This window comes from Syngnathus acus, chromosome 20 (assembly GCF_901709675.1).
Source record: "Syngnathus acus chromosome 20, fSynAcu1.2, whole genome shotgun sequence".
Taxonomy (NCBI): Eukaryota; Metazoa; Chordata; class Actinopteri; order Syngnathiformes; family Syngnathidae; genus Syngnathus; species Syngnathus acus.
In genome coordinates this window covers 2,179,911-2,201,748 of record NC_051104.1, presented here as the reverse complement: position 1 = coordinate 2,201,748, position 21,838 = coordinate 2,179,911, and the positions used below count along the sequence as shown (strand labels likewise).

Below are 21,838 nucleotides of genomic sequence, written 5' to 3'. Positions count from 1 at the left end.
CACTGGCTGCCAAGGGGCCGACCTTTTGATTTGAGACTGCAGGGATTTGGGCTCCTGGAGCTCGCTGGCGCTCTTTGGACGGAATACGCAATGTCAAAGTGTCGCTTCTCGCATTCGGATGATTAGATGTGTGCACATTTGCGCCACATATCGTTTACGTCTGGCGTTTTTTCTTTTTGCGACATTACGCGTGCAACTCGCGTCGATCTCATCGTGACGTCACATCGACGGTTTGTAGCGGCTCACAGAATATGATGCCATGTGATTTCCTTTCCGGGCAGGCGGGAGGACCTGAGCTCTGCTGCGAAGCGCAGAGGGAAGCTGCCGTCCGAGTGGGGAACTGTCACGAATTGCGCACACACACGCAAAATGACAACTAAATCCACCTTCTCCAAAGGCAACCTTTTGTCTTTCATTAAATTTTTGTTCTGTTTTCACGGCATTTCTCATGTGTGTATTTTTTGCACCTGTACATTTAGGATTGATACGATCACGCAATCTCAAAGTAAGCGTTTGAAAAATTTTTGGTTCCAACGGGGAAGCCGACTGCTTTGGACTTGAGAGTTTCCACTGTTTGTTTTAGGTTCCTTTATCAAAGCGGTCACCCAGAGAGCCTATTTACTGATGCCATTGTGTGGAAACGAAGACGGCGGGGCACCTCGGACGCTGCCCCCGAGGTGACGCCAAACAGGTTCAAACTTAACCCGTCAGAGAATGGATGTATGAAATCGATCCTAAAAATAAGAAAGGTGAAGAAAGGTGAAAGTGAAGCTCTCACATCTCGGCTTGCCGGGCCTGGTTCATCCCGTCTACTCGAGGACAGAGTTCATCTTGAATTAGCCTAAAAGAGAACAAAAGCAGAAGTTGACAATCAAACGGGTTTCCAACCTATCTCGACGCGTAAGGGGAACAACGCCAAGGAGGAAGCATTCACAACACACACACACACACGCGCACACACACACACACACACACACACACACACACACACACACACGAACACAAACGTACAGTGTGCATTTCCTCTATAAAAGCACAGCTGTGGGAAAAACAAGATTCTTTCTTCACTTGAAGGTGATTACATCATCGTCATCCTCATCAACTGTGTGTGTGTGTTTGTCCCTAGCTAGCTAGCAATCTCATAAGCTAGCTAACAACGGGAGTGGTGTGGGGGGGTTCCTTGCTCTTGTGGAAATGCATGCAATGGGCTTCGCACCTCCACCTTTCGCAAGTGTCCTAGCGCAGACAGACTGCAGTTCCTATTTCTTGCGTATTCTAATTAAACCAACCGTTGGGATTCACTATTGAAAGTACACAAAAACAGTTGTGCAATGTCAAATGTGTCGTTTTCCATTTGGCTGACTGATTAGATAACTAAACGGTAGATAACTAGTTAATGAACTAAATAACTTGTAAACAACCATATAATACTACAATAACATTGTTTTGAAAGACATACACCAAGTTTCAGCACATCAAATCTAAGCTACCGCTAATGCTAGCAAAGTAGCTTGCAAAAAAAAAAAAAGAATAAGTGTCTCCAAAAAATACTAAGTTGTGTGGACATGGCCTTCAAGGCTTATGGAGCATCGATCCGGATTCTTTCAGATCAAACCCACGCTATCGATGGTTAGCACGCTATTGATGGTTAGCACGTTTGTGGGCTATCTCCATGTTTGGTCACCTTAGCGTGGCGCGCACGAAAGGGCGACAAATCAATGGACACGCAGATTGCTGCTCACAAAGGCTGGACTGTCTCTCGCCTGGTTAAATCAATTGATTAGCAATGATTGGTCGCTGGCTAATTGATCCGGTGTCCGAGTGTCAAAGTCAAAGCGGCTCGCGGACTTGACGTGAGGGGTCGGACGCAGGTCAGGTTATTTGTTATTAAACACAATCACAACACTTGTTAGCAACATCATTCTCACTTGACTTTGTCAGCACAAAGGCCAAAGCGACAATTGTGTTAGTGCTAAATGACTTTTTTTTTTCTTTGCATTCTGCCTTTGATGCTGGCAAAGACAATTTATGATGCATTTTGCTCATAAATGGTGGAATTCTCTTTTAGCTCAAGTTATATGCATCAAGGTTTGATGCTTGAAAAAAAGAAATTGAACAAACTACATCAACATCAAGATTTCCTTGCAAAGAGCTCACAGATGTTTGAGACTGAAAGTGTCAAGGCCAGATTTTATTTTATTTTTTACTAAGAAAAGAAAAGGGGTCGTCCTAAAATAGACGGCGGGTCTTATCAGTTTGTAACCGGTCGCAGCGCAGTTTGAAACAATGCACGGCGAGGCGCGATGGCAGTCGCAGTTGGCCCGGCCGGCCTCATAATGCCAGCGACCTGTCAAGGAGCTCCGAGAACAGGAAGCACGGGCGAGCTCTGTCCTTATGGATAAAGTCATAAAATGATAAACACGCTCTTCAATTAGGCTTGGTTGTCCAGCACAATGAGTCGTCTCCGGCGGGTGGAGGGATGTGGTGAAATGCTAATTCCACTGATTTGGATTGTGGTAATTACTCAACTAGGTGTTTTCATGCACAATTAACAATCTTTTTTTTTCTCTCTTTTCAGCATTCGCCTTGTTATCACATGACACCAATTGAGGAGCAGCAAAAGTTGCCACATCCTCACAGTGGCAGTGCTAATTGTCGCCATTGCTAAACAGCATGTGATGATGCTGACAATTGTGTCAGAAGAAGCGGGATGAGGTGAGGCAGATTTTTTTTTTTTATTCAAAGACAAATTGCAAGAAAAAAATAACCACTAGCGGATATATTGCATGTTAATTAAATTCAAAATAGCTAATAAGCTACTTAGCTAACTAACTTGCCAGCACGTTATTGAGAAAACGCTAATAGTTAGCAAGTAAAGCTAACAAATATTTTCCACATTTCCCCCCCCCATCTAGGAAACACATAATGAACTTTTATCTGAATTTTTTGTAGGTAAAAAAAAAGTGTTTTGTGGATCCCTGAGATATCCTTGATGGCCATCCCAAGGAAATAAAATCTTAGCTCCACCAGTGGTTGGATTTGCAGCTGACAGTGAAAGGAAACAAAACTTTTCTGACGATTTATATGAAAGGTGTTAATTCTATTCCGAGACTATGTTTTCGCTCCTCTTTTTCGTCACCTGCTGTGCTGAATAACCCGAACCCCCACCCGATACACCACCTCCCCGCCTCCAATACACCTAGAAGCCCCCCTCTTCCCAAGAGCAGGTGTTGAGGAGGGAGGATGTGGAGGTCTAATCAGACAATCATCTAAGGGGCTGATAGTGACACACGTCTGCTTGCTGCAAACAATGCATGCAAAAAAATTAAATGACACTCTGTGGAACAGAGCAGACCTGTGCCAAGGCACAGCCAGTCTCTCTTGGTCTGCATACAGTGGTTTTCACAAACTGCAATGTTGATGTATGATGAGGTCATTGAATGTCATACATTAAAAAATGAATAATATAGAAGGGAATAATCTAAAATTCATCCAGTTGGTATCAAGTACGAAAAGGGCCATGAAGTCTTTATTGGCTGCATTGTTTGTGAGCACATGCCGGTGTGCGAACATAAATAAGCCAGCCGCCCGTGCGACACTAATGCTAACGCCGGCGCGCATTGTGCGATCCCCAGAAGGCCACCCGCGGCCATTAGCGAGACCGGCGGCCCGCCCGACGCTCCGCATACCGCCCCCCCCCTCGCTTTGTGCGAGGCGGACAGCTTGTGCCGCCGCGCCAAGGACAGGAAGCGCTCGCCGAGGGGACAGGAAGTGCTCACCGCCGCCGGTGGCCGAGGCCTGGAACTGAGATAATGCTATTGTGTAAGCAAGCCCGCTTGACCTCTCCCCGCAGGGCTCTCCCGTCCAGAAGCTGGCGTCGAGAGGACCCGGCCCCCGCCCTGCCGCAGACTCCCTAGGCACGGGGCGTAGCGATGGGAGGCGCTCCTGCCGCGGGCCTGACTGCGAGCTTCACCTTAGCGGAGGAAATGTGGCCAGACTTTATGACTTCGCCAATCAAATGAAGGCACGTCCCACGCCCAGACGTTCCCACAGACACCCGCACGCCGCGTCTCGCTGCTAAAATGGACGATGACAGCATCGCCGATCCACGCCAACCTCTAGTTCGCATCGCCCTGTCCCTCGTATTTCTGTCAACCCTTTTTGATGCGGGGAAAGCGGAGAGAAAAGGGGCTGCCGGCACCGATAAGAACGCAACAAACGCGCTTTTGCTGAACCAACAAACAGCGTCGGAGAAATCGGCGGTGGTGTGCCACTTTAACCCCTCGCTGGAGAGGAAGGACACCAGAGTTCAAGTCTAAAGAATGCTATGTACACACACACAGACACACGCGCACACATGTTGATTTGAATCGCAGCAACAATAGTTAGTTGCTTTGCAGCTAGAATTTTTTAAAAATAGAGCAATAGTCTAGTTGTTGATGTCAATGTCCCAGAAAGCGAGGTCAAATTGACCCGAGGCTTTTTTGGGCCAAATTGGTTTATTTTAAAGCCAACACGAATGGATACTTTCGATAGAGCAAAGTGAAAGTGAACAAAACGCAGCAGGAAGAGTCATCAACATTGCATTTTATAACAATTGCAAATATTTCGGTGATTTCACGGAATCCTATGTGAGAGTCAAAAATATTAAGAATGGCTCCTGTTAATACAACTTTTACTATTGTCTCAAACTTTATTTCACAATCTTATTTCATATTTAAACTTGAATTACATGACTCTTTTAAGTTAACGTGTGACGTCTTCAAATAAACGCGAGGTATTTCAGCGTAACCTTCCAAATAAGGTCAAAAGGAGGCAACTTTGAGACACCTTGGCGAGTTAAAACCACGCCCCTCCCGCGTGCTGATTGGCTCAGCGCGTTTCTAAATAAGCCCAACACGCACGGGGAGTCGGTGCGCTTCCCAGCAGCGTCCCTATGGAGGAGACGAAACAACTGTAAAGTCCCCAAAAGAAGATTTGCGGCTAAATTTTTGCACTCTCTTTTGTTTGGATTTCAACGCTTTTGGTGCAAAAGGTGTGCAGAAAAAGAGATGAGCAGTCCCGATGCGGGCTACGCCAGCGACGATCAGAACCAGGCAAGGTGCGCGATGTCAGTAATGATGCCTGGGATGAGACACTGCCAGTGGGCCGCCGAGCCCCTCAGCCCCCTCGGGGAGCCCAAAACTAAGAGCGAGGCGGCGGTGGCCGCTGGGGGCGCGGCCGCGGGCAACCAGCAGCCGAGTCGCGGCAAGAGCGAGCCCAGGATCCGGCGCCCCATGAACGCCTTCATGGTGTGGGCGAAAGACGAGCGCAAGCGGCTGGCGCAGCAGAACCCGGACCTGCACAACGCCGAACTCAGCAAAATGCTCGGTCAGTCACACTTACTCGTCGTAGCCACTCCGCGCGTTTATTTGACTACATTAAAGGAGGGTTTGTGCTATTTTATCCGGTTGCTTCCATTGCCTTTGGTTTATTCCATTCAAAGACTAGAAAGTGATCTTATAGAATGCGCGTTACTGTAAAACTAGGCTTGAATGCAAATATTACATTTGTTCTATTGAAACAGAAGTACCATTTATTGTACGAAAGTTCGTGGTCATAAAATATATGAAACGGTTTTTAAGTTAATTTTAATTTTAGTTAATTTATTCTACGGTTAAACATTTCAAATGTAATATTAGGATCACTCACACAGTTTGCGTGGAAACGTTATTTTTATTTTGCTTGAATATCTTTTTAGGGAGTGCTATTACAACATTAGAACATATTAGATTTTTTTTTACATATTGTATATAATTAATGTTTTTATACAAATGTCCTACTTTACTCCTCAAACGTTCACTTAACAGAGAGTGCAGACTTGTCATATTTTTTGCATTTATATCATAAAAGCCATGAATATGTTAGAAGACAATTAAAAAAAATTCAGATTTCTTTAAGTCAAACATCATGGTGCGGACTTAAGCACTGTGTTCAGATCGCATATTTCACATCATTGTCTGACTTCAATATTGGTAAAAAAAAAAAAGTCCCACGACAAGCACATTCTCAGCCGACCTGCCGTCAGCCTCAACTCCCACCGGCGCACACTCATTCAATGTCACAGATTCTACAGTGTAGACTGTGAGTTGACAAGAACCCGAACTGCAGCCCACACACACAGAATGGGCGATTGCTGTATTCTCAGGGGTCCGCAAGCTTTTCAAAAGTGAGAGCTACTTCTGGCGTGCCGATTCACTTGAAGGGCTAAAACACATTTCCGAAACTCGAATTACGTATTAACGTGGTCGTTTCGCCTGCTAGCTTTCCTCAAGCGGTGATCACGGCTAGCAGGAAGCTGACACCTGCTGAACATGCATGAAGCTTTGATCACAACTTTGTGGCCTTTTGTTTTGTGTGCAGGCAAGTCGTGGAAGTCGCTACCGGCGCCGGACAAGCAGCCGTTCGTGGAGGAGGCAGAACGTCTGCGAGTTCAACACATGCAGGACCACCCCAACTACAAGTACCGGCCCCGCAGGCGTAAGCAGGTCAAGCGGATTAAGCGGCTGGACTCGGGCTTCCTGCTGCATGGAGCTTCTGAGCAGCGGGCGCTCGGGGATGGGGCGGGGGGGCCGGCCTACCACGAGCACGCCGGGTTCCCGCCGATCCCTCAGCAGCATCATCATCAGCCGCCCCTGGGTCACTACCGCTCGGACCCCCTCGGGGGCCCCTCCTACGAGAGCTACAGCCTCCCCACGCCAGACACCTCGCCCCTGGACGCCGTGGACGCCGACTCCATGTTCTTTCCGCCCCAGGAGGACTGCCACATGATGTACGCCTACCACCCACAGGGCAGCGACTACCAGCACCAGGAGTCCCTCCTCCAGCACCAGCAGCAGCACCCTGCTTCCTACGTGGGGTGCCCCAACCCCTTGACGGTCTACTACGGTCACGCCAAGCGACACCCCGGGGCTGGGCAGCTGTCGCCGCCGCCCGACTGCCAGCCGCATGCCGCGGCCGACAACACCGAGCTGCTCTCCGAGGTGGACCGAAGTGAGTTTGAGCAGTACCTGGGCTCGTCGGCGTACGGGGTCCCGCATGAGGCCGGATCACAGGGACCCGAGGGCCTCATATCGTCCGTGCTGTCGGACGCCAGTACCGCCGTCTACTACTGCAGCTATAACAACTCCTAAAACCTCGGCGCTATGTTGGACATTTCGACGCAACTCCGAGGCCAGACTACTGAAGGACATTTATTTTTTTTAGCAAACACTGTTTTTGATTTGATTGCTCGCTCGCGCAGGGATCTCAAGTAATTTTGTACAGTCACTATTTCAGTCTTTTTTTTTTAATACTTTTGCACTTTTGACTAATAAATTTTTGCAAACAAATCAACACCTGTCTGCTTTTATTGCATTTGAGGGAGGAGGCACTTGTCAGTCTGTGCTTGGGTTACAAAATAATTTTTTTTGCCTTGTTGTCCTTTGACAAAATGTGTTGGACTTCCTTCTGGGATGTTATCCCACATTCTCCATTTTACACTTGTTTATTTTTCATCCAGCTCAGTCAGCGCGCTCACCTGGAAGCCCGGTGCGGGAGGGAGGGAGACCTGACCCGGCCGGCTTCCTGGCCCGGTAGCTTCCAGGGCTAACCTCCGTGTGCGCGCGTGAGCGTGAGCTACACACGGCGCCTTGTTGTGGCAGCACGAGAGGGCAGTTTACACGGCGGCGGAAATCCTGTCTGTACATGATGTCGTGATTGACACTGTGGGTCAGCACCGAGACTGGCGAACAACTTACGTTCACTTTGATGCCTTTGTTTTTGTTTTCTCCTCGCCAAGGCCTCATACAACTACTATTGCTCATTTCAAACAGGCTTGTTATCTCTTGTATTGGATTTGGTGTATCTCTAGATGACAATGTCCCATTCTAAAAATAGCTATTCCTCCTGGTTTGGAAGGAAGAGGCTCTCCGCCCTGACCTGCAGCTACCTTTTTAGCTCTTTGGAGGAAACATGTGGCAGAGTTGCGTGCATGTGCGCGCCTCCTAGTTGGCCCCGGGGCCATGGAGGAGAATCCCTTCTAATTGCCGTGAATGCGTTTCAATTAGGGCTGCGGCTTGATCCTGCCTGTTGTTGCAGCTATCGGCTGCATAACAAGAGGCTCAGAGCCCTGCCCCCCCCCCCTACCTGCACCCCCAGGCCAGGGCAACGTGGGTGGGGGTCACCTGCATTAGCGAGCATTGACGTAATTGATTTTAATGTGATTATTTTTGCATCGTCCTACAACCAGAGCAGAACGGCAGCGACTGAAAATGACGCCCTGGGCCGATTGCGATCTCAGGTAGTTGTTTTTATTTATTGATCCTTCTGCAGTTCAAAGCTGCAACATCAGCTTTTTATTTGTGTTTTACTTCTTTTAGCCCCTCCCCTTCCATGTTTTTTTTTTATATCGCTGCAGTGCTCATTGCTCATAAGCAGAAGAAGTGTCGCAGTGGGGTGCAAAACTCTTCTGAGCTGCAGAATCCGAGCATGAACGTGTTTGTACATTTTGTAAGGTGTGTGTACAGAAGATGGGGGCGGAGCTTATGTACTGCAGAAAAAATTGGGAGGTCCAAGACTTAAAAGTTTTTTCTATGGGGGGGGCACGGAATCATAAGATATGATGCAGACGTGTGTGTGGCGAACGCTTAAAGTCCAGTAGCTGGAAAGATGGGAGAAAAAAAAAAACTAGCTCCTGCTACCTGTTTGATTTAGCATGGCAGGCATATTTTGGAAGATATTTTTACGCCGGCACACGTGTGATGGAATCGGGAGGAAAATAAACGATGGAGTCAGCGTGTGTCTAAATTTAGCGAGCATCACAAGCGTACGCGGGTGTGCGGCCGACACCATAAAAGCGACGGTCGGGGCGGCATGCGTGCGGATTAGCGAGCCCCTTTGGACGCGGCCCTCCCTCGACTGCAGCTGTCCCAAAAGGCCGCTTGTGCAATCTACTATCAATGACTTAATCAGCTAACACCCGCCCGCGCGCCCCCCCAAGCCAGTCACTTGCTGACCTTTCAAACATCTTTCCATTTGCTTTTCATAAGCAAGCTAGCTTCCTAATACGCACCATTTGTTATTCATCAGTAACTGGTTGGACGCATTCCCTCGCTCCACGGCCCGCTCCCTAAAACATCCCATCATTTTGATGTTATGTTTTCTTTTTTTTCATCACAGAGATGAATGTTTAAACATAAGACTGCAGCCCTGAGCTTTTTTTTTTTCTTTTTAAATAACTAATATGATGGTTTTGCTAAAGTAGCAAAAAATGTGTTGAGGTTTTTGTTTTTTTTTCTCCCGCAGCAAACAGACAGAACCATTTTTCATTTTTCTGGAGGGCGGCTGGCCTGGAGCCGGCGCAGCAGGAGGCCGCCAGGGATCCGCTCCTCAATCCCCCCGTGGCATTCGGGACAATTTTTAGCTGGCGTCCATAAGCAAACAAGCGAGCAAGTCAGATGATGACATCAGCTTCCTGCGCCACCGCCCCGCTTTGCTGGCTGATCGCACTCCCAGCCAGCGCACCACCTTCTCGTTTGAAGACGGACGCCGGCCGAGACCAAACAATGGGCATGACTCAGCCGCGGGAAAAGGAAGACAATCACTCACAAGAGTGAATCAGGAGTCAAGGACATGGAGAGGGGGACACCTCACCCATACAAATAAAAAAATAAAAAAATAAAACTAACTACTACAAGCACATCGACGCGAGAAAGAGTTGGCATTACTGTATCATATAACATTTCATTCATGTGGTGCAAAGATATACTGTCAAATTCAGGCATTTGAAACATAGAACAAAAGTGTCACTCAAGTGGAATACAGTAATCCCTCGTTTATCGCGGATAATTGGTTCCAAAAACCACCCGTGATAAGTGAAATCCGCAAAGTACGGTCACCAACAAGAAGTACTGGGCAGGCTAACGAGTTAGCGGAAAGATGCTAATTCGCGATCGTGCTAAGACGCGAAAACGGACTTCTAAAGGAATGAGCAATACTACATTGTCCTATAGGTTCGACACATGTTTCCTCAATCTAGAAGTTTTATTTTGACTTTTTTTTTAATTTGGAAAAAAAATCCACGATGTAGTGAAGCCGCGATAAACGAAACGCGTAGTAGCGAGGGATCACTGGTAATGCATATTTCACATCTAACGTGTAAAATGGCAATTTAATTAAAGCACTTGAGATAAGTAATGTATAATTAATAAGTACCGTTTTTTTCCATGTATAATGCGCCACCATGTATAATACGCACCCTAAAAATGGCATGTTGATGCTGGAAAAAAGCCTGTACCCTTGTATAATACGCACCCAAATTTTGACTCCTACTTAAGTCCGTAAACGTAAAATTATTTCAGAAAAAAGATCATCTTTGGGAACAACCGGATGTTATTCTGCCGGTCAGTATCACTGCGCATGCGCTAGCAAACTCAATAGCGAAGAAATGTTTCGGATTTGTGTCGGGTACATTGTGACAGCAAACGAGCAGGTGATCGAGCAAGCGTCTGATACGAGAGCATTGTGTTCGTATGGAGCGTGTTTGAAGTGAACAGCAGAGAAGAAAGCGCATCTGTAATGGCGGCCTCCGTATGATATCCGGATAAAAATAAAAAAAATAAAAAAATTGTACCCATGTATAATGCGCACCCCAGATTTTAGGACAATAAATTAGTTACATTTTGCGCATTATACATGGGAAAAAACGGTAAGTTGTGTATTGAATATTTAATAGAGGTGGAATTAACAATGTGGGATTTATAGTATATCTACTGAATTTGTCAACAAGGTCTAAATAATGTAAGTAATCAATTTGTATAATATCGATTTGGATTTTATCATGGGTCAGTGTTATTGATAAGAATTTGACAAACTTATTTGACAAAGAATCAACGTCTTTTGTGGATTTGAGGGGAAACAACCTACCCATGAGAAAATGAGACAAATGGGTACTACGCTGGATGCGTGTCTGTGTGTTGTGTCGCACCTGTCTCCACTTCCACTTGACATGCATGAAAGACGGTATGGGAACATCCTGTCATCGTGCGTGTCCGACAGGAAGCGCTGCCCTGTGAAATTCACCCCCCCGACCTTTTTATGATGGTTGGTAGCACTTCCCCCTAAAAACAAAAAAAGACGTTGAATGTTAGGCTTGTACTTGCAAAAGGCACCACTAGGGGGCAGCTGAGCTACAGAGTAGTGACCTCACAAGAGCATTCATTGCAAAGGAAATAATGTAAAATCCATTTTCAATACGCCACAACTTTATCGTTGCATTAATTGTTTTTAGTGAAGTAATTTTATGTTGACTTGAAATATATTTGGTGTATTTACAGTGTATTTTAAACAAAAAGTAACATTTTTTCCCCTCTTTTTCTTTAACTACAGCATGAGATAGTTAAAATATGATTAAATGTAAAGAATGAAATAATTTGTACATCATGATCGTCCCGTGGCCACTGTGCAGGCCCTTCTGCTGTTCGCATTTTGGCCACAAGGTGGCGGGATAATACAGACACACAAACTCGTGCCCTTTTTGGGAGGGGAGGGTCTTCACGAAGTTACTGGTTCAGGAGGGTGTGCACACTTGTGCAACCACATTATTTCAGTCATTTATTTTTACTTCTCTTGAAAAGATTCTGGGCAATTATACACGTAACACTTTTTGAAACTATTTGGCTTGGTTTCATTTTATTTTTAAACTTGCATTTACACAGGGGTGTGTTGACATTTTATAGGCCTCACACGTGTCACTTGCTCTTTGTTCACCCGTTTTTTTTTAAACATAATAAATCTGACACAAGAGTGGAAATCCCTCAATAAAACCCGAGGTGGGGACAAGTGTAAAGCTTGTGAAGGGAATGGCCGCCTAATTGAATGATGGGGTGCTCGGTGGAGAAGTGCTGAGCGATTTACGGCAAGCTTAGCTTGTGTAAATAAAGCTTGGAAAAACACAAGCTTGGGCACTGAGTCAAATATTTCATAATCAGAATACTAATAAAGCGAATGGTCGCCGTGCTGCAACAAGGCTTCTAATTGAATTTTGGGAAATCACTGGAGGAATGTAGAGCCCGGAGAAGACGGCAGCGGCTGCCGCTGCGGCTGCTGTGGCGGCGGCAATGCGACAGATGCCGGCCGGTCCTGTTCAACTTGCGACCGCGTGAGTGGTCGCCATGCGCGACAAGACGCCGAGTTTAGCCACGCGACGGCAGCTGCACACCGCCGCGACCGATTTAGCCCCGCACGCATTTTTTCCCATTAACAGGCCAGCCTGGAAGCTTGCGTGGCGCCAATTAGTTGCCCCCCGCCCCTAAAAATAGCTGCCAGGCGGCCTTGAGGATTGACGTGCGGGCGACCGACCCGTTCACGTACGATGACGGCAGCGGGACAAATCGGAAAAACGACAGTCCTGCTCCTGGCATGCTACATGCCGATCTCCATCGGGGAAACTAGGAGGCCCTTTTCGATCGAGAAATTCAAAAATCAGTGGACGACGGTGACAAAATTGATATTTTCATTGATAGTATTCGGAGAATATTTTCTACTGGGCGGCTGAAATTCCAACAAGGTCTTAATTGATTAATCGATTGGCTCATTCTGAACACAGCCACATCCCCCAGTCATAAGCGGGTGTGCATGGATGGGTGGGCTTGTTCGTCGGGATAAACATGTTGCCCGCTGTCTTATCTTTTCACTTGTGGAAAGGAATGGGGGGCATGCAGGCAAACTGTTTACTTTGAGGAGGGGAGGGGCGTTGTGGCTTCCTCTATTGTCTCCCCCTCCTCCAGCGGCCTTTGACTTCCCGTCTTGGAACTTCTGGCATTTAGCGCCCGTTGTTGTTTTGGGAAGGGGATGACGAGCTCGGCATTCCTGGCTGCTTTTCCACTCGCACGTGGGAGTGGGCGCCTTATCGTTTACGCGCCTTTTCCTGCGCTGACGAGGGTGTGTGTAAACTTTTTGTGCTCAAGGGCCACGTTGAAATTGGGCCTCACATTGACAAACCACAAACGAGCCTCACAAGCGTGTTGGCTTGATGAGTTCTTCTTCCTATGCGAGTATGAAACCATGTATTGATAAGGCTTTTTGGTGAGGGTCCTAAATAAAGATCAGATTTTGCCACGGTCCGGATGGCGAGGCTTTGCTGTTGTCACTTAGTGGCTGTTTTCAGGGAGGGTCTCGCAAGTGAGCAAGCCTTTAATCCTTCTTACGGCAGAGCTTCTCAATGAGATTAGACCCACCCCGCACGAGTGTGACCGCGCACTCCCGTTTTTCATTTTAGCATCCGTCCCCGAAAGCCGGCAACATTTTGAAGACGCTGTTAGAAAAAAAACAACAAAGAGGACTTGTGAGTCCAAGTTGGCCATCGGCTCAGATTTAAGGGCAACCCTTAACCGTGGACACGTGAAATGATGGCATTGCGTGTGTCACACTAGCGTGGGGAGATTAGCGCCAAGCAAAGATTAAGCAAATTAGCCGCAACAGTGCGGCCTGAAATAAACAGTTGCCGTGGTAGCAAGTCGACCACAAGTCGGGATGTAGAGCACCGTGGTTTTTAGAGACTCCAAATGAAGGAAATCGCAGTTTTTATAATGACAGCATAGGTGAGTTTTGCATTCTTGTTAACAATGTTGTGGTATGATTTGAGTATAGAAATCACAAATCATTCGAAGAATGTATTAAATTTCTCCAGAATCCTTCCATAAAAATGTAATATAAATACTACTTTGGATAAAGAAGATAGGAATAACTTTACATGAAATTTGCGTTACGCAAGGTGCTAGAAAAAGTATTAGCCAAGCAGTCAATTTAAGGTTCAAGCCAGAATTAACCAGCCGGAAATGAAGACTAAAATCATTTGGAATGCTTCTGTAACCGTTAATACAAGATCGTAGAGGTGTTATTTTGGGAATGACTGACGTTTCAGATTTACAAGAAAACAAAAGTCATATTTTAACCAGCGAATATCAAAAATACTTTCTATTATAGTGATTTACATGCATTCCTGGACAGGGACGTTGTTTTTGTGGTTTAAAATGCCTCGTTCCTTTTGAAAACGTGAAACGAAAAGACTGAAGCAGTGCAAGATCTGTTTGTTAAGCTCTGCGTGTATTTTTAGCTGCAGTCCTCAATTCAAGAAAAGCTGCGAGCGGTAATGAGTGAACTAACAATCATCTTCTCCTCTCTCACAGCCAATAAGAGAGATGAACGAGTCGGGCCTTCGCAGGATCCCCCCTGACCAGTCGTCGGGGAGTCTGCGCACCTTGGGCAGCCCCCGTGCAAGCGTCACCGACCCCATTTTGTCCAAACGCGTGTGCTTCTACAAGAGCGGCGATCCTCAGTTTGGCGGCCTGCGCATGGTTGTCAACAACCGCACTTTTAAAACGTTTGATGCCCTCCTGGACAGCCTGTCCAAGAAGGTGCCGCTGCCCTTTGGGGTGAGGAACATCACCACCCCCCGGGGGGTGCACGCCGTCAACACGCTGGACGAGCTGGAGGACGGCAAGTCCTACATCTGTTCTGACAACCGCAAAGTAAAGCCCATCAACTTGGCACTGGCCAGGAAGAAATTGGCACCCTGGTACCACGCCAGGCCGGTGAGTTCCCGGCGCCGGAACTTGCAACGGGCCAGGGCTTTCCCTGGGCGGCAAGAACCTGTGCTCGTGCACACGCCCAAGAGACTGGTGGTCTTTCGGAATGGAGACCCCTCCGTCAAACACGCAGTGGTGCTCCAAAAGAGGAGCACGACTACGTTTGAGTGGATTCTGGAATATATTTCGGAGATGATGCAGTTCCACGTAATGAAGCTACACGCGGCCGATGGTAGACGCGTAAGTGCATCCATGTTTTCATGTTTCCACTCTGGGACACTTATCACTGGTTGTCCCATAAAGGGAAAGGCTTAAGCTTCTTTAGCATCCACCCTAATCTCTCACATTGCATTCTGGGATACTGCCATGTAAGGCAACTGGTCAGGGATCTCATTTCAACTGAGAAGATCCAAGAAGATCCACAACAGTGGCGTTATCAGTTATGACTCCATAAGATTTTTTTCAATGAAATCAGTCTTGCCGTCTTACGCTCCCCGAAAGTGACACTTTTGTTTCGTTTGCCGAAGGTTGAAGGGCTCCCGAGCTTGATCTTGTGTTCCGGCGTAGTGGTGGCAGCGGGCAAAGAGCCGTTCAAACCTGCAAACTACAATGTCCGAAAGTCATCGGGGTCCATGTGGCTGCCCGGGAACCGGATGAGCGTCAGGAGACTGAAGGCGGTGAATCGTAAGTCTAATTTATTTTAATCATGAAGGGCCTTTAGTCATGTGACGCGTTATCCACCTCGTATCACAAGACAAAGCCGGAGAAAGTGCTGACACAATGTCATTATGCATAACACCGTAGATGACCTACATACGGCATCTGTGAGCCTGACTACTCATAAACAGACTAATTGGTTTTCTCTCTTCTTTTTTCATGCCGCCTGGGTATCCTCCTCATCCTCATGAAATCTTCTAACATTCTTACCGCTACTTCTTGGCCGAGAAGGCAAAAAGAAATCACCGTCGTACGGATCCAAGTCGAGGAACTTCTCCACCTCCTCTGAGCGCTACATCGTGAACAAGATTCACAATTCCCTCATGGAAAGCTCGTGCGACCTGCCCAGCCATCCCACCAACTCCATAGGATACGAGTCCGGACATGTCGTTGCTGAAACAGAAGGTGACGCGCTGGAATGCGTGCAGCCTGACGAGGACGACATTGAGAAGTCCTTTCGAGTGAACCAAGATGGTAGCATTTCGGTGGAGATGAAGGTGCGCTTGACCGTCAAGGAGGAGGAGATGCTCCACTGGACGACCACCTTGACCCGCTCCAGCATGGCCAATCAGCTTAATGTGACCAGTTTGCCCGAGCTGGAGTCGGAGAAGGACGTCTGTCCCGCCACACTGGATTCACAAGACCCAATCTCCTCCAACGACACCATCAACAAGGATGAATCCAAAGACGACCACAACGACGAGAATCCGCCATCATTGGGGAATGGGATTTTAAGTCAAAGTAGCTATGAAGAAGATGTCAAAATGCAGGCAACATCTCCTAGGAGTGCGCCAACCCCGGGACAAACACAAATCAGAAAGAAGCCAGCTTCAATGGAGAGCAGTGGATCCATTGAATCTTACTCTTACCAGGAAGAGATAGAAAATGGAGCCCTGACAGAGCAGTACTGCGTGGTTAGGCAGAGGAGAACCAGGCCGATCCCCAAGCCAAGAAGGCTCAGCTCTGTTGATGCTAACGGCACGAACAGCACAAACATGTCATCATATAAATCGGACGAAATCATGCATGTGGAATCCAGCGGGGAGGAGATCACGGAAACCGTCTTGCATATTTATGAACAGCAAACTTGCCAGGATAATTACAATGCCAACTTAAGTTCATTTCCGAGGCCCACGACTTCAGAAACCGGACATCTACACAGAAACGACGACTTTGAACACAAATCGTGGGAACCCTCGACAGCCTCGGAGTCTGTTAGCATCTGGAATGCCGGGAAGGAGCTTGTAACAGCAGATTTGCCTTCTCCTAAGCATGGCAGAATAAAAGAAATGACACAAGTAGCCAAGCCTACCAAAGGCAAAGAAAAACAACCTCGACCTAAGACCAAAAGGATTCCCCAAAAAACAAGGAAAGGTTTGAGACGTCTTCTGTCACCTGGTAAAAGGCAGAGAGAAAATTCATCAGGAAATGCGAAGAAAAACAAGAAAGCAACACCATTCTCCAGTGCTGGGTTCATCCGGAGAATTTACGGGAATAAATTAAAACCAGCCAAAAGCCAGAAAAACCTTAAAAGGACAACGACCAAAAGCAAGGAGGGCAACGCTGGAGCAAAAAGCACGAAGCCACCAGATAAAACACACCAGAAAGCAAACATAAAGGCACGAGGAATGCTGACCCAGCAGACGTCAGTGCATCGAGAGACGAATCGTGATGTCAGCAAACAAATGTCCCTTCCTGCTTTTGACTCCTCCAGCTCTGTTGCTAACGAATATGTCCAAAATTGGCTTAAGAAAGTGCATATTAACCAATCTACTGAATGCCAAAGGAAAACCAATCAGACAGAAATTCAGGCTTCGGCAGAGAATGCCAGAGAATTGACAATGCAACCTGAGGATGTACGGGGAACTTCTGTCAGAGAGAGAATCCAATCCTTGGAGAACAAGATGGCTCCATCAAATCTTCAGACAAATGGAGAAGGAATAAATGCTCAGGCTAAAATCAATGAGATGCCACCTGGAAACGAAACTAACATCACAAAACTCGAAGAAACTTCTCCTGTTCAACCACCTCCGCCTGGAGAAGAAATACAGAAAGAATCCAACCCCGAATATCACGTGGGTTGCAACCCAAGTTGCGTGCAACTATCAGAGAGAAGTCAAACGTCAGATAATCCTCCGCCATCTGCCCAGGCTTTACCGCACGCCCAGCATGTCATGAGAATCACTCAAATGATGGAAGCCGTGGTTTCAAAGGAGGAAGAAACCTTATCAAGATCTGCGTCTATCAAAAGGGCACCTTTGGTCAGCAATGTGTCTCTGGAAAGGAAAATGTCCCTAAGAAAATCTTGTATGGATAAATTTACCGTATGTAACAATGAAGAGCAACAGCAATCATTCTCAGATGCAAACAGCAACTCTTCTGCGTCTCCAAAAAGTCTTCCCTCAGAAGAGAGGCTGTCCTCGTTCAGTATGCCATCAAGTGAGGTTCTAACATCTCCGAATAATCTCCCATTACAAATCATGGGCAGTCCAAAATCACAATCCAAAAGGTCCCAATCATTACAACGCCATCCAGGGGTCAAGAAAACATCAGCGAATGTCAGCCCCTTGCCAAAGAAAAGGCAGACGTTGCCCAAATCAAAACAAAGCAAACAGATGACACATTCCAAATCGATGGACCAAGAATTGCCTCCAGTCAGAGAAACCTCCAAAAGGACGCTCCCCAGAAATTTGTCATCAGACTCGGAGGCTGCAGGTATAAGAAAAACACAATCCCAGAGAAAGCAGATGAACTCTCTGGAGGCCGTAAAACCATCAGTACGTACTGCTGAAACTGCTAAACCAAGTGATGAGCTTCAAATGCAAGATCAAGAAAAATCCACAACTGACACAAAAGTAAATCTGCCAAACATCGTTGACCAGCCAAACATGGAAACTGTCCTTGAGAGCGTTTGCTGCTCCATCAAGTCCATCCGGTATGTCGCTCAAAGTCCATCGAGCTTGGAAATGACCAACAGTGTGCCAGACTTCTCCTCCCATGTGGCCTCCACGTTTGGCTCCTCGGCCAAAGTCCTCCTGGCATTTTTGTCCATCGTGGCTCTTAAAGACAGCATTGCCAACCTGAATGTGGACCAGGTGAAGGCGAACGACGTGAGCTGCGCTGATGCTTTGAGAATGATCGAATCCCTGAAGGAAATCGCTAGCATGGAGAACTCCCACCTGTTTGAAGACAGACTGTCGGCTTTATGTAAGTCGTGCTCGAGGCAGCTTCTTGACAGCTGGAGGGACTTCCAGGAGCTCGCAGACGCATATCAAGAGGAAAACGCCATTGATGACCTCATTGAAAGTCTTGACGTACCCAAAATAATTAAAGAAGAACTCGTGTCTCTATCAGTTGGTTGTAGCAGCACCGGTCAAGAGAAGCTGAAGGCAAATTCTGAGGGTTGCAGTTCTGGGATGGGGGAACACAATGACGAGTTGGCATATGATGATGAAAGGCAGCAGGAACTGAACCCGGACCTCGGATCACATTCAGTCGTGGAACAATGTTTGGAAGAGGAACACGAGAATAAACCACAAGAAGATGGCTGTTATGTGGAATTGAATCCTAGCAGGAGGGCAAGTTCAGAAACAGCACAACCAGAGACCAAAGACAAAATGCAAAGTCTGGATGAAGAAAAGGGCTTGAATATTATCATACAGGAAAGAATATCTGGACAGGATGAAGAGAATAAAGAAGAACTCACAATCGAGATGCAGGATCCAAAGAGAGACCGTCCTCGGGATCTGGCCGATGACGACAGTGGCAATGACCTGAGTCGTGACGACCATGCGGAGTCATCCGCGCTTGAAAATGAGCAAATACGAAGCTCGGCTGAAGAAGAATTGAGCATCTATGAGAAGGTACCAGGCTCAGAGGAGGAACAAAGCTATTTACCAAAATACCAAGCCCCTGTGACCGACACAAAATGTGAGACGGTGGAGGGGACCAAAGACCTGTTCGACGAAGAGACTTCCCAGCCTGTCGCGGTCCGGGTGAGTCTTCTGGAGAAGCAGGTTGCTGATGCCCAGAAAAAACAGTATAACAAAGATCACGCCAAAAAGCTCTCGCTGTTGTCCGAAGAGTCCATTGAAACATTTCAGCAGTGCAGCCGCTCGGCCCCGCAGTCGTCACTATCCTTCAGCTACGACTCAAGCAGCGTGGTAACCGTGGAGCCTGAAGGCAACAGGGTCAAGAGCATCCGTGAAATGTTCCTGGCAAAGAGTTTTGCCATGAATGCAAAGCAGAGCCTGAACGCAGCGCTGCCTTCTGAGACGTCCGAAAAAGACGGCTATCAGACACAAATATTAAGTGAGCAGTCAAGCAGTGAAGAAGATCCAGTGCGGAAATCCATCAGCAAAGGCTTCGTGAGGAGAACCATCGAAAGGCTTTACGGGAAGACTAAAGCTCAAGAGAGGCCCCCGTCGGCCCCTAGAACCAAAAAGAAGCACTCCGATACTTTCTTGCCTTTTCACACAGCAAGATGCAAAGCGCCATCTGAGTTGTCGTACTTTAACTCCACCAGCGCGTTGGACACCTTGACCGAGGCCACGCGTTGCATCGCTTTCAACGCGCAAGTCGGTCCCGGTGACAGCGTTCCCATCGACGAGGGACGATGGCTGATCAGAGAGAACGCTCTCATCCGGAAATCCATTTCCGACCCGACGGGAATCAACACAAACCTGGTCAACTCCGCCCAAGATGAGGACGGCTGCGAAGACACGCAAGACGACACCCCCTACTCTCTTTTCAGCACCACGTCAGAACCAGAAGAGCATAAAAAGTCCAAAAGGTGCACCTACTTCTCTTTGCCGCATACCAGCGACTCAGAGGTGTGTCAAGATGAACAGAGCGTCCTGGAAGCGAAATCGGAGAGTGGTGCCAAAATGAGAAACGGTTCTGCTGTCGGGATGGCGGACAACAAGGTACACCCGTTGGCGGTGCTTCCGGCGGACGGCGAGGCAGTGGTGGTGACGCAGCCCAAGAAAGGACACGGCACGGTGAACCAAAGCCTCCAGGAACCCGACGTGTTGGACGTGTTATATAACTTCTGCGGTGAAAACTGTCCCATCTTGTGAAAGAATGACTCATCTTTGGTGCCTATGTTTTTGAATGTTGCCATAGCCTTGGCATGAACAATAATTTCACTTTGGTGTTCTCCGTTTGGTATTGTGATTTAATGAGTAATTTCATCAATACAAAAGCATGCAGAGATTTTACATGGAAAATTTTAGCCGAGGGATAAGAAGTGTAACGATACATTTGAAAATTTCAAACCATTGTAATTGCCTGCATCTTTTATTTTCTTAAAAGAACAATTGATATGATTTTATTTTTGCGTACTTTGTTTAAATGACCATATTTCATATTTGGAAGAATTTTTATAAATGTCTTCCTGTTTACACAAGATGAACATTTACTTCCCTTACGTTACCAAATGTGAATCGAACTGTCACCTGAGTGCAGCCCGTGTAACTACAGGCGTGTATTTTGTTTTGTTTTTGTTGACTGGTTTTGTCCGTCATCAGGACAGAAGCTGTGGGAAGAATTAGCGTAATCTGTTTTTAAAGCTCTTAGGACAGATCAAGTCCCAGCATGTGTCAGATGTCACGAAAGGTGCAGCTATTATTTGACCCAAGGTTCGGGTCACACTGTACAGTGAGTTTTTCGTACGTCGTAGTTTGCAAAGCGGTGGTTCACATATATTGATTTTGGACATTTAGGTTTTTAAACGTGATAAACTCCTCCCAAATAAATCGCCATGGATGTACTTACTGTTTTAGGTGTATGTGGTGTACTCCAGATGACTAAGGCAGCACGCCATGCTCCTAACCTCGCCAAGCGCAGAACCAAAATTAAGCTGCGAGAGGAACACAAAGAAGGAATAGTAGTTGTAGAAGAAACACCTTGGAGATTGGCTATTGACTTTTGTCACATAGGAGGAAAAATACTCAAATTTAGCCCAATTATCTGTATGTGTGTCCCCGACTTTGAAGTGTTATTTAACATTGTGCTTAGCTGAATCGTGTTCTCAAAAGAACGGTTTTACTGGTTGAAAACGTGGCAGCTGTGTCTTTGTGTCTTTAAACTCTTGCAGTGAAATAATAAAAAAAAAACAATTTCCACATGTATGCCCTTGCATCATTTACCATGTGTGAATACCAAAGTCACTCCCCACAGACAAATAATCAAGGTGCGCCGTTTGGATACCTTGGTTGTTTTTCAACCCGGCCTGATTGCTATCATCTTTCCTCGCTTGAGGAAGTGTTTTTGTTGTTCCAAGTTTTTTGTGCGAGTGTTGAGTTGGTCCGTGTTGTGACAGGAGCGTGGAGGAATGCACCTTAAAAGAAGAAAAACAGAACACAGAAGTTATTCTTGCTCACTAAATGCTTGCGGGGGGGGGCGTTTATACAACCGGCCACTAGGTGTCACTGATCATGCAGGTCTTCTCTGCGTCCCTGGAAAGAGAGCAGGCATAGGCTGCAATGCATTTAGTTTATTGTTTAAATATATAT

The 21,838-nt window shown here is 46.8% G+C and overlaps 2 protein-coding genes and 1 long non-coding RNA gene across 3 annotated transcripts; 2 read left to right on the top strand and 1 right to left on the bottom strand.

The window, feature by feature from the left end:
• Window positions 1-778: 778 nt before the first annotated feature.
• On the bottom strand, window positions 779-21,737 carry LOC119139007. The gene is made up of 3 exons (XR_005101287.1): window positions 21,099-21,737; window positions 11,006-11,138; window positions 779-841 (listed from the first exon to the last, which is right to left on the bottom strand). It is a non-coding gene; the product is annotated as an uncharacterized LOC119139007 (long non-coding RNA).
• On the top strand, window positions 4,895-7,374 carry sox17 (SRY-box transcription factor 17). The gene is made up of 2 exons (XM_037279309.1): window positions 4,895-5,370; window positions 6,403-7,374. The coding sequence occupies exons 1-2, from the start codon at window positions 5,052-5,054 to the stop codon at window positions 7,170-7,172; spliced, it is 1,089 nt and encodes a 362-aa protein (XP_037135204.1). The 5' UTR covers window positions 4,895-5,051; the 3' UTR covers window positions 7,173-7,374.
• Window positions 13,491-21,175, top strand: LOC119139005 (oxygen-regulated protein 1-like). The gene is made up of 4 exons (XM_037279307.1): window positions 13,491-13,619; window positions 14,208-14,846; window positions 15,134-15,290; window positions 15,555-21,175. Exons 2-4 carry the CDS (start codon window positions 14,220-14,222, stop codon window positions 20,399-20,401), a joined length of 5,631 nt encoding a protein of 1,876 aa, XP_037135202.1. The 5' UTR covers window positions 13,491-13,619; window positions 14,208-14,219; the 3' UTR covers window positions 20,402-21,175.
• Window positions 21,738-21,838: the final 101 nt, after the last annotated feature.

What these genes read in the sequence shown, in the direction of transcription:
- LOC119139005 (XM_037279307.1), top strand. Translation starts at nt 14,220, where the DNA reads ATGAACGAGTCGGGCCTTCGCAGGATCCCCCCTGACCAGTCGTCGGGG. An exon ending in ACGCGGCCGATGGTAGACGC is followed by an intron (nt 14,847 to 15,133) that starts GTAAGTGCATCC and finishes CGTTTGCCGAAG; the next exon opens with GTTGAAGGGCTCCCGAGCTT. An exon ending in GAGACTGAAGGCGGTGAATC is followed by an intron (nt 15,291 to 15,554) that starts GTAAGTCTAATT and finishes TTGGCCGAGAAG; the next exon opens with GCAAAAAGAAATCACCGTCG.
- sox17 (XM_037279309.1), top strand. Translation starts at nt 5,052, where the DNA reads ATGAGCAGTCCCGATGCGGGCTACGCCAGCGACGATCAGAACCAGGCA. An exon ending in CGAACTCAGCAAAATGCTCG is followed by an intron (nt 5,371 to 6,402) that starts GTCAGTCACACT and finishes TTTTGTGTGCAG; the next exon opens with GCAAGTCGTGGAAGTCGCTA.